The sequence below is a fragment of the Salvelinus namaycush genome, chromosome 14, assembly GCF_016432855.1.
Source record: "Salvelinus namaycush isolate Seneca chromosome 14, SaNama_1.0, whole genome shotgun sequence".
NCBI lineage: Eukaryota > Metazoa > Chordata > Actinopteri > Salmoniformes > Salmonidae > Salvelinus > Salvelinus namaycush.
The window spans coordinates 42,146,992-42,161,409 of record NC_052320.1 but is presented as its reverse complement, the minus strand read 5'-3'; the positions used below and the strand labels follow the sequence as shown (position 1 = coordinate 42,161,409).

The 14,418-nt window shown below is 42.4% G+C and overlaps 1 protein-coding gene across 1 annotated transcript in view; it reads left to right on the top strand.

Annotated features, from left to right (window-relative positions):
* LOC120059531 (metabotropic glutamate receptor 7-like) overlaps positions 1-14,032 on the top strand; it is a 126,199-nt gene extending 112,167 nt beyond the window's left edge. Inside the window, exons 9-10 of the mRNA XM_039008658.1 lie at positions 9,141-9,393; positions 12,943-14,032. Coding sequence (XP_038864586.1) covers positions 9,141-9,393; positions 12,943-12,992 — 303 coding nt within the window. The 3' untranslated portion in view covers positions 12,993-14,032. The remainder of the gene's footprint in view (positions 1-9,140; positions 9,394-12,942) is intronic.
* The last annotated feature ends 386 nt before the right edge of the window (positions 14,033-14,418 follow it).

Sequence of the window (14,418 nt, the reverse complement as noted above, 5' to 3'; positions counted from 1 at the left end):
CCTTGACTTTTTCCACAGTTCGTTAGGTTACAATCTTATTCTAAAATAGATGAAATTGTTTTTTTTCTTCATCAATCTGCACACAATACCCCATAATGACTAAGCATAAACAGGTTTTAAGAAATGTTTGCAAATTTATAAAAATTCTAACAGAAATATGACATTTACATGACCGTTTACTCAGTAATTTGTTGAAGCTCCTTTGGCAGCGATTACAGCCTAGAGTCTTCTTGGGTATGAAGCTACAAGCTTGGCACACCTGTATTTGGGGAGTTTCTCCCATTCTTCTCTGTAGATCCTCTAAAGCTCTGTCAGGTTGGATGGGGAGCGTCGCTGCACAGCTATTTTCAGGCCTCTCCAGAGATGTTGGATAGGGCTTTGGATGGGCTACTCAAGGACATTCAGAGACTTGTACAGAAGCCACTCCTGCATTGTTTTGGCTGTGTGCTTAGGGTCATTATTCTGTTGGAAGGTGAACCTTCGCCCCAGTCTAACTTCTTATGGCTGCAGCCCGGCGTCGGTACACTTATGACAACAGCCACTTCAAGTGCAGGGCGCGAAATTCAAAAGATATATTTTTTTAAATATTTAACTTTCACACATTAACAAGTCCAATACAGCATATGAAAGGTACACATCTTGTGAATCCAGCCAACATGTCCGATTTTTAAAATGTTTTACAGGGAAGACACAATATGTAAATCTATTAGCTAACCACGTTAGCAAAAGACACCACTTTTTTTACTCCACCAGTTTTTTACTCCATCAGTAGCTATCACAAATTCGACCAAATAAAGATATAAATAGCCACTAACCAAGAAACAACTTCATCAGATGACAGTCTGATAACATATTTATTGTATAGCATATGTTTTGTTAGAAAAATGTGCATATTTCAGGTATAAATCATAGTTTACATTGCAGCTACAATCAGAAATTGCACCGAAAGCAGCCATAATAATTACAGACACCAACGTCAAATACCTAATTACTCATCATAAAACATTTCTGAAAAATACATAGTGTACAGCAAATGAAAGACAGGCATCTTGTGATTCCAGCCAATATTTCCGATTTATTAAGTGTTTTACAGCGAAAAGAAAATGTAGCGTTATATTAGCTTACCACAATAGCCAGAAACACTTGGGCGCCGACGACTAGTTCACATCTACGACAGATATATGAAATAGCATCATAAAATGTTTCTTACTTCTTCCATCAGAATGTTGGACAAGGTGTCCTTTGTCCAGAACAATCGTTGTTTGGATTTAGAACGGCAACTTTCCCTCTTCATTTAGCAAGCACACTAGCCAAGTGGCATGACGCTCTCCATGTCAACAAACGGAAGAGAACGGAACACGGCAAAACTCCCGAAAAATGTTCAATAATCTGATGAAACTATATTGAAAAAACATACTTTACGATGATATGGTGACATGTATCAAATAAAATCAAAGCCGGAGATAGTAGTCGCCTATAACGGCAGCTAAACAAAAGGCAATCCCACTGTCCACCTCGCGCTCTTCAGAGTACCGAAAATGGTGGACACGTCATTCCAAGATGATGTGTTCCATCTCAGACCAAGATAATCACCTCATTTCTTCTCTCACAGCCTCTTGACACCCAGGGGAAGGTGTATGACGTGCATGTATACTAATAGGTCTCGTGCCCATTTATAGGCAGGAAGAAGAACAGAGCCTCGATTTCAGACTTTCCACTTCCTGACAGGAAGTGTGCTGCAGAATGAGTTCTGTTTCACTCAGAGAAATAATTCAAACGGTTTTAGAAACTAGAGAGTGTTTTCTATCCAATAGTAATAATAATATGCATATTGTACGAGCAAGAATTGAGTACGAGGCCGTTTGAAATGGGCACCTTTTATCTGGCTACTCAATACTGCCCCTTGCAGCCCAAACAGGCTAAGGTCCTGAGCACTCTGGAGCAGGTTTACATCAAGGATCTCTCTGTACTTTACTCCGCTCATCGTTCCCTCGATCCTGACTAGTCCCCCAGTCTCTGCCACTGAAAAACAACCCCACAGCATGATGCTGCCACCACCATGCTTCACTGTAGGGATGGTGCCAGGTTTTCTCCAAGTGAGACGCTTGGCATTCAGGCCAAAGTGTTCAATCTTGGTTTCATCAGATCAGAGAATCTTGTTTCTCATCGGTCGGTGAGTCCTTTAAGTGGCTTTTGGCAAACCAAGCGGGCTGTCATGTGACTTTTACTGAGGAGGTGCTTCCGTCTGGCCCCTCTCCCATAAAGGCCTGACTGGTGGAGTGATGCAGAGATTGTTGCCCTTCAGGCCTTTCTCTCCCGATTGCTCAGTTTGGCCGGGCGGGCAGCTCTAGGAAGAACCTTGGTGGTTCCAAACTTTTTCAATTTATGAATGAGGCCACTGTCTTCTTGCAGACCGTCAATGCTGCATAAATGTTTGGTACCCTTCCCCAGGTCTGTGCCTCGACACAATCCTGTCTCGGAGCTCTTCGGACAATTCCTTTGATCTCTAGCTTGGTTTTTGCTCTGACATTCAATGTTAACTCTGGGATCTTATATAGACAGGTGTGTGCCTTTCAAAATCATGTCTAATCAATTGAATTTACCACAAGTGGACTCCAAACAAGTTGTAGAAACATCTCAAGGATGATCAATGGAAACAGGATGCACTTGAGCTCAATTTCGAGTCTCATAGAAAACGGTCTGAATACTTAAGTAAATAAGGTATTTCTGTTTTTATTTTTAATACATTTGCAAAAATGTATAAAAACCTGTATTCTCTTTGTCATTATAGGGTATTGTGTGTAGATTGATAAGTAAAAAAATTTAGAATAGGTCTGTAATGTAACAAAATGTGGAAAAAGTCAAGGGGTCTGAATACCTTCTGAATGCACTGTACATGTAAGGGATTGTGAATAATTCTGTAATAAGCATGTGTACCTGTGTTTAATTAAAGCAAAGACGCAAATAACATTGGAAAATGTGGGTATTACTGTCATTGTCAGCTGTTTTTTTACAAAAATGTAAAACATTCTGGAGTGATCAGGTATCAGGTTCCAGGTTTACCTATTTTATTTGAATGTTTAAAGAATCTCTAAGTAATCTCTAACTGTGTATCATTCATTACATTTGACCAAGTGAAAACCACCTTTGTGAAGAACTCTGTGTTGACTCCTGACATCAAACATCACACAACCAAACTTTTCCCTGAAAGTATAGAAACTTCCACAAGAGTTAACCACACCCGGAAAGGGAAACTCGTGTTAAACCAAGCTTTTATACCTCAACACGTCTTACAAACACTTAAAGTCTTGTAAGATGGCACTTGTGCTTATCTGAACTTCTTAAAGTCGAGCTGCCAAGTTAGATTTCCCGGGGTTAAAGATGTCTGGCAAGAAGCATTTCCTCCTTTAACTTTTAAGGGGGCGGAAAAATAGCATCTTCTGCAGTTGCATCTCCCAATCCGCTTGTATTTCAGCAAATAACTTTATTTGACAAGAGTTAGACTTGACATTTTCTTTGTTAAAGGCGCTCTGCCTTCCTGAATTGATACTCTGGATGCCTACTGACTGTGTCTGCCTGGGATTCCACATATGGAACCTCAAACAACATGCAATGCTCATCAAAGCTTTTACAATCAACAGAAGGAGAACTGTGGGAACCAGGGGCATTAAGTTAAGCCTCATCCTTATTTTAGTGGTTAGAGATTGAGAACGTCTTCTGAAAGGGGGGATATCTTTTTAACAAGAAAGCACCAGGCCAAGAGGGTAACCTTAAAGGATATAATAAGCTGAGTACATCTACACCAGCCCAGCCCAGGCATGGACATTTGCAGCAGGTGAGTGACATCCAATTAGATAGTTTATGAGAAGCCCATTCATAAGCAGTTCGGGAGAAGCGGGTCCCCAGAGCAGCACGCAGACAACACTTCTTCCTGAACTGGCTAAGCTGAGCCAGGCTGGGAAAGTAGGCCACCCAAAACAAAAAGAGACTTGCAGGTAGATGAGAGGAGAATGCAAATCCCCTAGATCCATTATTGAAGGCTTTCTCCACCAGGGCAGGAGAGCATCCTAATTGTCACTTTTCTGAATGGTGTCTTTATCGCTGTGTGCATTTATAATCCACATTTTATACTAGACAAAATTGCCTGTGCTGTAAGTACATCCCTAGTGGATATAATTATCTAACAACCTTTCATCAGTTTTTTGTCTGGGTAGATAGAAGGCGGTTGGTGGTTTGGTTTCCGTTATCTGGATGTTGGCATTTGGCGATGCTCGTGATTGAGATGGTAAAACTCAGGCTCAATCATTTGATTCCTGAATCTTAATAAATCGTTACTGCAGCTATAAATAGAGAGTTGCCAAGCAGTTGGGAAATTTAATTCATGTATTTATTTATGTTAAAGCAACAGGAATTCATTATAAATGCTCTGTGACAAGCTAAACATTCATGTGGTGGGTGAGAGGGAATGCGAATTTGGGTCAAGCTCCCACTGAAGCACTCTGAAAAACCCTGTCTGTGTGACAGCAGCTAGGACAGCTAACGACCAAAATTGTGTTAATGTGTGCGTGCGTGCGTGCGTGCGTGCGTGCGTGCGTGCGTGCGTGCGTGCGTGCGTGCGTGCATGTATGTGCGTGTGTGCTCGTTTGTGCATGTGCATGTGCATGCATGCGTCTGTGTGTGTATGACTCTTACACTTCTTGTGGGCTACTGTACAGTATAAAAATATAGTCTCTTACATAGTCAATAAATCTATTTTGACATGGTCAGCATTGCAGTAGATAATCTCATTACAAGCTTATTTTAGCAGTGTTTTAGTAGCTTTGACCAAGCTATATGGTGGTGGTGGTCTTGCTATGGATACCAAACATGGAAGCATAGCGAGGGGTGGAGATCCTCTGGTGATGAGATATTATAAAACCAATCACACACGCTGTAAATTGACAGCAACCCAGAATTCCATTCTCTTCTGTTTACAATGGTGCGGAAAGGCACGTGCTGAAAAGAGCTTGATATGAGCATCATGGTATTCATATGGTTATTAATGCATGGTGAGCCAGATCTCTTGCTCTGATGTTTCTCCGCAGAGAGATAGAGAGAGGGAGAGAGAGAAAGGGGAAAGATCGAGAGGGAGAGAGTGTGCAAAGGAGAGAGGAGAGAGAGATAAACAGTGTGAACGAGGGAGAGAGAGCAAGAGGAGAGGCAATACTAGAAGCTATTGGCATGTTGATGATATTGGTATTTGAATGAGTTGCGGAGATCAGATGGCATGACTGGCATGTAAATGTCTCTCTGTAGATTGTGTGCAAGGCATTACTATGGCTGGTGCTATTTACTGTGGAAAACACTATGCAAATGGTGACATTTTCTCTCCAACCGATTCAGAGTTGTTCTACCATGCAGACCTTTACAACTGTATCCTCTTTGCTACAGGTTGTCAGAAAAGGTACAAGAGTGTCATTTCACTCTCAAGTGTCATAGCTCAGTTTTGAGTAGCTTTTGGTGGACTTCAAACACAGAGATACGCCCTCTAATGTGTTTCAGCCTAATCTAAGACTCTTGAAGGACCTCTTGTGGGTCTGTGAACTACATGGCTGATTGAAGGATGATTGCCTTTTAAGAATAGGGTTACATAATTCAGAACAAACCCAAGATATAGCCCAGAGTGTTTAAAAATGTAAGTATAAATGGTGTTACGTAAGTTTAAAAAAAGATAAAAGCACCTAGTGGTCTTTATACAATTCTGACAAACATGAGCAACGTGATGATTTTGCGAAATAATCCTGAACCGCCCACTACAGTACATGTCTTTGGTCTTTGACTGTTGCTTGAAAAAGGCAAGCCTAATATGTGTTTATGTAGCTTAATCTTCGTAAAGGGGCAGTGCAGTCAAAATCATGATTTTCTGTCCGTTTTTCAGGACCCTTTCTTTCAAAGATAATTCGTAAAAATCCAAATAACTTCACAGATCTTCATTGTAAAGGGTTTAAACACTGTTTCCCATGTTTGTTCAATGAACCATAAACAATTAATGAACATGCACCTGTGGAGCGGTTGTTAAGACACTAACAGCTTACAGACAGTAGGCAATTAAGGTCACAGTTATGAAAACTTAGGACACTGAAGAGGCTTTTCTACTGACTCTGATAAACACCAAAAGAAAGATGCCCAGGGTCCCTGCTCATCTGTGTGAACGTGCCTTAGGCATGCTGCAAGGAGGCGTGAGGAATGCAGATGTGGCCAGGGCAATAAATTGCAATGTCCGTACTGTGAGACGCCTAAGACAGCGCTATAGGGAGACAGGACGGACAACTGATTGTCCTCGCAGTGGCAGAAAACGTGTAACAAGATTGATACATCTGAATATCACACCTGCGGGACAGGTACAGGATGGCAACAACAACTGCCTGAGTTACACCGGGAACGCACAATCCCTCCATCAGTGCTCAGACTGTCCGCAATAGGCTGAGAGAGGCTGGACTTAGGGCTTGTAGGCCTGTAGGCAGGTCCTCACCAGACATCACCGGCAACAACGTCGCCTATGGGCACAAACCCACCGTCGCAGGACCAGACAGGACTGGCAAAAAGTGCTCTTCACTGACGAGTCGCAGTTTTGTTTCACCATGGGTGATGGTCGGATTCACGTTTATCCTCGAAGGAGCGTTACACCGAGGCCTGTACTCTGGAGCGGGATCGATTTGGAGGTGGAGGGTCCATCATGGTCTGGGGCGGTGTGTCACAGCATCACAGCACCTGCGTTACAGGGAAGACATCCTCCTCCCTCATGTGGTACCCTTCCTGCAGGCTCATCCTGACATGACCTTCCAGCATGACAATGCCACCAGCCATACTGCTCATTCTGTGCATGATTTCCTGCAAGACAGGAATGTCAGTGTTCTGCCATGGCCAGCAAATAGCCCGGATCTGAATCACATTGAGCACGTCTGGGACCTGTTGGATCAAAGGGTGAGGGCCATTCCCACCCAGAAATGTCAGGTAACTTGCAGGTGCCTTGGTGAAAGAGTGGGGTAACATCTCACAGTAAGAACTGGCAAATCTGGTGCAGTCCATGAGGAAGAGATGCACTACAGTACTTAATGCAGCTGGTGGCCACACCAGATTCTGACTGTTAGTTTTGATTTTGACCCCCCTTTGTTCAGGGACACATTATTCCATTTCTGTTAGTCACATGTCTGTGGAACTTGTTCAGTTTATGTCTCAGTTGTTGAATCTTTTATTTTTTTACCCCCTTTTTTGTGGTATCCAATTTTTAGTAGTTACTGTCTTGTCTCATCGCTACAACTCCTGTACGGGCTCGGGAGAGACGAAGGTCGAGAGCCATGCGTCCTCCGAAACACAACCCAACCAAGCCGCACTGCTTCTTAACACAGCGCGCATCCAACCCGGAAGCCAGCCGCACCAATGTGTCAGAGGAAACACTGTACACCTAGCGACCTGGTCAGCGTGCACTGCGCCCGGTCTGCCACAGGAGTCGCTAGTGCGCGATGAGACAAGGATATCCCTACCGGCCAAACCCGGACGACGCTAGGCCAATTGTGTGTCACCCCATGGACCTCCCGGTCACGGCCGGCTGCGACAGAGCCTGGGCTCGAACCCAGAGTCTCTGGTGGCACAGATAGCACTGCGTTGCAGTGCCTTCGACCACTGCGCCAGCCGAGAGGCCAGTTGCTGAATCTTTTTATATATTTACACATGTTAAGTTTGCTGAAAATAAACGCAGTTGACAGTGAGAGGACGTTTCTTTTTTGCTGAGTTTATTTCCACACTGAGGTTGGAATAATACTGTCAAATTGTGAAAATTATGAAAAGACCACCTGAAATATCAGGTTTTCCATGGGTGGGGTTTTGGACTGCCTGGCGACATAACCAGGCAGTATAAGTTAATAGACCAATAACAAATAGTATTTGCCTCCTCCCTGCCAATAACAGCTAGTTTTTAGGTTACCAGTAGGTGCCTCCAATTAGGCCCCTCATTCAGACCACTCCCAGACAGTCCTAGCAAAATTATTGTATGAGAAATAGCTTTTTGCTAAGAAGCTTTTTTTGTTTCTTTTTGACAATTTTTATTGAAAACAATCACATTAAAGTACTTGATTGTTACCTAGAAGGTATTGGATATTGAGATAAAAACAGCTGCATTGGACTTTAAATCTACAGTTAAATACATCAGTCAGACCTATGCCAGTCCAATGACTAATCTGAAGGTGCTAGATGGAGTTAAATTAGCTAATTCAGTTCTTTCTGGTCAATGGTCTCCAAAGAGTAAGGTGAAGGAAGGAAGTCGTATAAGGGCATATAGAACCCACTATTTTGAGCCAAAAAGCTCAATATACATCAGCTATCGCAGTGTATTTGTATTTGTATTTATTATGGATTCCCATTAGCTGCTGCCAAAGCAGTAGCTACTCTTCCTGGGGTCCAGCAAAATTAAGGCAGTTTATACAATTTTAAAAACATTACAATACATTCACAGATTTCACAACACACTCAGGCCCTTACTCCACCCCTACCACATATCTACCGTACTAAATCCATGTGTATGTATAGTGCGTATGTTATCGTGTGTGTGTGTGTGTGTGTGTGTGTGTGTGTGTGCTGCAGTGGAGAGGCAATGAGTGAATCATGCCAATTAAGACACAGCCAACTGCTCAGTTACTGCTGCTACATACACTATGGATAGTAAGTGCCTCATAAATGCTACAGGAGTATGAATGGTTGGAGTACAAGTGGTATCTTTCCCCCCACAGCATCAGAACGCAAACATAGAACCACCAATGGAGAAATTAACAATAAGGAAATGTGTGGTGCTTTTTGCTTTACTCTAGGTAAGGCCAATTTTTCGTCAGTGGTTATCCATCAAGCCACCTACAGGCATCTCTGTGGTATGACTATGATAGGTTTCGCTCTTGCCTCTCTCCCTCATCCATACATCAAGACCAACCTGTAGATAGGGCTGGGTGAGTGCTTGATAAGGGTTATGTGGGGTTTTACTGCATGAGACTATATTCTAACTAGTGTGGCTTCTCTCTCTCTCTCTCACCCCCTTTTTCCCTCCTCTCCCTCTCTCTCTCTCTCTCTCTCACCCCCCTCTCACCCAACTTTCCCCCTCCCCTCCTCCACAGCTGTACATCCAGACGACTACCCTCACCATCTCTATGAACCTCAGTGCCTCTGTAGCTCTCGGGATGCTCTACATGCCCAAGGTGTACATCATCATCTTCCACCCAGAGCTTAACGTGCAGAAGAGGAAGAGGAGCTTCAAGGCTGTGGTCACTGCCGCCACCATGTCCTCCCGTCTCTCTATGAAGCCCAGCGAGAGGCCCAACGGAGAGGCCAAATCTGAGCTGTGTGAAAACCCGCCCACCGACCCCATGAGTGAGTCATGCAAATGGCAATGAACTTATTCTTTAACAACCACATTTGGCTGCATAGTATCTCCAGTAGTTTAAGTAGCAGCACAATTTAAATATTTATATTCCTAGTTGCTGTTTACATGTAACCCCATGGTATTTGTGACATCATACCGAGAGGAGTGAGATCCCTGCTCACCATGAGTCAATCACATAGCAGAGCCCACTGTGCCGATAATTAGATAATATGCTATCAGACAGAGATAAATTCATCCAAACGTTCATCCAAAAGTTCAGGAAGTACACACGGGAGCATGCTATTCCATTCGTATATGACTGCTTAACCAATATGAGTGTCACGTTCCTGACCTATTTCTGTTAGTTTGTTGTATGTGTTAGTTGGTCAGGACGTGAGTTTGGGTGGGCATTCTATGTTTTCTGTTTCTATGTTGGTTTAAGGGTTGCCTGGTATGGCTCTCAATTAGAGGCAGGTGTTTGGCGTTTCCTCTAATTGAGAGTCATATTTAGGTAGGTTGTTTCACAGTGTTCGTTGTGGGTGGTTGTCTCCTGTGTCAGTGTTTGTCGCACCATACGGGACTGTTCGGTTTGTTTGTACATCGTTCCTTTTGTGTAGTCTATTTTCCCTGTTCGTGCGTTCTTAGTGTTATATGTAAGTTCGTATAGTTCAGGTTTGTCTACATTTGTTTTGTTATTTTGTTAATTATTTCAAGTGGTTTCGTTTCGTGTTTTTCCCATCTTGTTTTATTAAAATTATGTCATCACAACCCGCTGCGCCTTGGTTCAATCACTACTCCTCCTCTTCGGTTGTAGAGGAGGAGGAATACCGTTACAATGAGGGCCTTTCCTGTAGAGTGACATTATTAATAGGCCTTTTGCTTTAGTGTAGCTGGGAGCTAAGAGCACAGGAGGTCTGTGTTAAAGACTAGTAATGAGGAAAGATGATCTATAACACCAGTTGTGTGTCGTTGACACCACTGTTTGTGTGATGAAGTGAGCTTGATGGTGTTAATTATCATAATATCATAATGTCGAAATGCAGAGTGTGTGGTATAATCCTCACCAACATGACTGGTGAGGATTAAGATATTAATATTATACCTGTGATGGGCAGGATTAATGTAAACCATGAATCTCTAATTTCCACTGAGTATAAAATAATATTGATTTGCACTTCCGTTTGCCCTCAGAACAGCCTACATTCGTCAAGTTGGCTGGATGTCCTTTGGGTGGTGGACCAATCTTCACACACACGGGAAACTGTTGAGCGTGAAAAACCCAGCAGCGTTGCAGTTATTGACACACTTAAACCAGTGCTCCTGGCACCTACTACTACTACTCGTTCAAAGGCATTTAAAACTTTTGTCTTTCCCATTCACTCGCTGAATGGCACACATACACAAGCCATGTCTCAATTCTCTCAAGGCTTAAAAATCCTTATTTAACTGGTCTACACAGATTTAAGTGTGACATCAATAAGGGATGATAGCTTTTACCTGGTCAGTCTATGTCATGGAAAGACCAGGTGTTCCAATGTTTTGTACACTCAGTGTATATTGCCCCTATATGAGCTCCATGCTTGTCTTATTTTTCTACACTAAATCAAGAAATGATTGACAGACCATGGTAATAACACAGTTCCCGTTGGCCCTATATCTCTACCAATCACATGGTACACACCAATAGGGTTGCAAAATTCCCGCTTATTCCCTCCTGATTCCGGGAATCCTTCAATCTCTCCAGGAATTTTGCAACCTTACACACCACACATGGTATCCACAGGTGTGCCCCTCTCTCAATTACAGCTCTGATATGACAGCTTTCCATGGACATTCCTCCAAATGCACTGTGATGTTCATTGTCATCTGTGTAATGAGTGTGTGTGTGTATGTGTGTAATTGTGTGAGTGAGAGAGAGAGAGCTTGCGTCAGGAGAGTAACATCGTCTCCCTGCCAGTGACACATGTGGCTCGTGGAGCGAACACACTGTGTAGGGGGCCAACAGCTGGCGTTGCAGCACATCCCAAGCAAGGCTTGGCGGAACACGGACGGAGCTCATCTCCGAGAGGCACTCCCAAATGTACACTGTGTCATCTGCTCTGTGCGTCTCTCACCTTCTCTCTCCCCTACACACGCTTCTTATCGCCTCCCCTCCCCTCGCCCCATCTCTCTCCTCCCATCGCCCTTCTATTTTAGCAGCAGTGGAAATTACATTTATTAATGGCAAATGTATGCGCATGACCGCCCCCAAAACTTGAACTGCAGCTCCCTGGCCCCTGGAGACTGTCCGTCAGCCCCTGTAACCGTCACAGCGCCAAATAGTGCCTTTCAGGAGGGATCATCTCTGACTGATCTGACTCATAATGATTTAGAGTTATTAAGTAAGAGCATTAGTAGCTCTGATGATTCTACAGTACATCACTATCGATATTAGTCTTAATATCTCTATGATTATCCCTTGCAGAGATGTGAGTATTTGCCCTGTAATTTTGAGATATTGGAGATGTATCTTCGCTGTCCCCATAGTGATTATTAGCAGTGTGAATGACTTTAAGATTTTTACGTCAATTTTGGTATGATGACCAATCAATACCATGAAAAGGGAATTATCACCCAACCGAGACCGAGAAGAGAGAGGCTGAGACAGATGGAGAAGAAGTCAGTAGTTTCCAGTGAGCTGAATACACTGCACTATATTTTGGAAGGTTAAAGAGATATGTAGATATCTACATACAGTATATCACACACATGCATTGTATGCATGAGTGCCACACACACACACACACACACAAACACACAAACACACACACACATACACACACACACACAGCAAAATCATTGCTTTCTCCTTGAAAATACGAGCTTTTTTTTATACCAACCGCACACACATACAGCTAAGCCTGCTTATGGGCTAACTGCAAAAATATATTGTACATTTACACATGTTTTATTCATCATAGTCAATGACCAAGACTACAAAATAATACTGTAAGGAGGTGGTAAGACTAATTGCACATCTCATGGGAGTTCACCATGGCAACATTTACAGCATTAAGAAGAGGAGTTTACAAAGCTACAGTATGTCTCTGCTTTAACAAGCACAATGTGCATCGACCTTCTCCGCTAGGCATGAGCGATAACACTGCATCGGTGGAGTCAAGCACAGTACCTTGATTCTCGGCAACAGTCTGGCCCGTTTCCATGGCAATATAGAGACTGGGATCACATCACCTGCCCTAGCGTTTGTTAGGTGACCACTTGTGTGTGTGTGTGTTTTTTTTGTTGCTGGTTAGTATCTGAAAATAGAAACCAGAGTTTGACTCAGTCGTGTTGCTGAAGGGACACAATGCACTAAACCAGGCAGCTATTGTGCAATGATTGTGAACAGTGTACGTTCACTTGCATGAATGTATGATAGAGTTGGAGGGTATTTATATATTATGCATGTAAATATCTTACTTTGTGTATGTCTGTGTATGTTTGTGCATTGCTTATTGTACTGTAATTTGTTGCGCTGTTGGATGCCATTATAATCTTTGACCTACCTCGCTTCTCAGGTCAAGCTACGAAGAAAACATATGTGAGTTACAACAACCTCAGGATCTGATGGGTTCCCAGGGAATGCTCCATGTCCTTACTCTGTGATGATGACCAAGACTAGGGATCACAGGAAGAGAATACCGGGACAGGGACACTACCTACCTATGCACTCCAGGACTGTGGTTGGTGTCAACCTTTATCATTTTTGTCTTCTGAAGAGGAGGATGGCAGGGGGAAAGGGAAAACGGAGGGATGGAGATATTTGACATGAGGAGTGAATGAATGATGAAGATACAAACACAGCTGTAAGATGGTAACTGGGCCCTGGTCCATTCTGTTCTGTTCTGTTCTAGAACCAGACCCTGGAACCTCTCTGTAGGGTTTTCCATTAACAGTGAGTGAACAACCTCTGTGATACAGGTGTGGGACTAAGTAATCGCTGAAAAAAATATGTCTGAACAGTTTATTTCAACAGTTTTCAAAATATTTTTTGTAATATCCATTAAAGTCATATTCTCTTGCAGTGCTCATGGTTTGTTTTTAAGTTAAGTGAGGTTTCTTCTGAGTTCCTTGTGCCTGATCTTTCATTTTTTCTGAGATAACATTATGTTGAATTTTGTTTGAATAACTTTAATTAGCAAGCTCCGCCACATGCATTTTGTTTTATGAAATCAACTCAAATCAGCCATTTTAACACAAATAACTATGTCAGAGTGACGGGCAATGTATCTATATTTTTTTGTAAATATCTGAGAGTATTTTCGTGTTTGGATGACAACAAAAAAATATCCAGTCTATGTTTGATTGGCTTTAGATGGTAAGGGAAAAGCAGCACAAAGTGTTCACATTGCATGAGCCAATGTTTGTGTTTTCTATTTGATGTAAAACAAAAAAAAGATAAATTCATTCTTAAAATGACTATGATGTTAACTATCATTCTGCAGTTTATTCAGTTATTTTAAAGAAATTACCTGATTCACAAGAGAATATGGCTTTAATCTGTTATTAAAATGGACCCCTCTGCATCTGCAAGCATGTTTGATTTATATAGTTTTGTACAGAGTACATTGTGTTTAATTATCAATGGAGTGGGGGAAAAAAACATTCATATTGAAACATTCATGCAAGTATGCTGTGATGTTGTCTGTCCAATTATCAACATGAAATAAAATCATTTTGTCATCTTTTATACAATCAAACAATGAATATACAATCATTATTTGTGTGTGTGCACGTGTGAGTACGTGTGTGTTTGTGTTCGTCAATATTCGCTTGGTTCTGTTTAGATGTGGACCCATACTGATTGGGTACCATCCTCGTTGGGCAGAACATGTTGCACCTGTCACCTCCATTGTCAGACGTTAGTTTCACTCATGCTGGTACAGGTGATATTTATGCACTCTTATGTAGTTGTCATTGTAAGAATATTTCGAAGATAAATACACAACGCAGAGGACTAAAGGTCAAGAGAGGACTCAAGGTCAAGAGAGGAC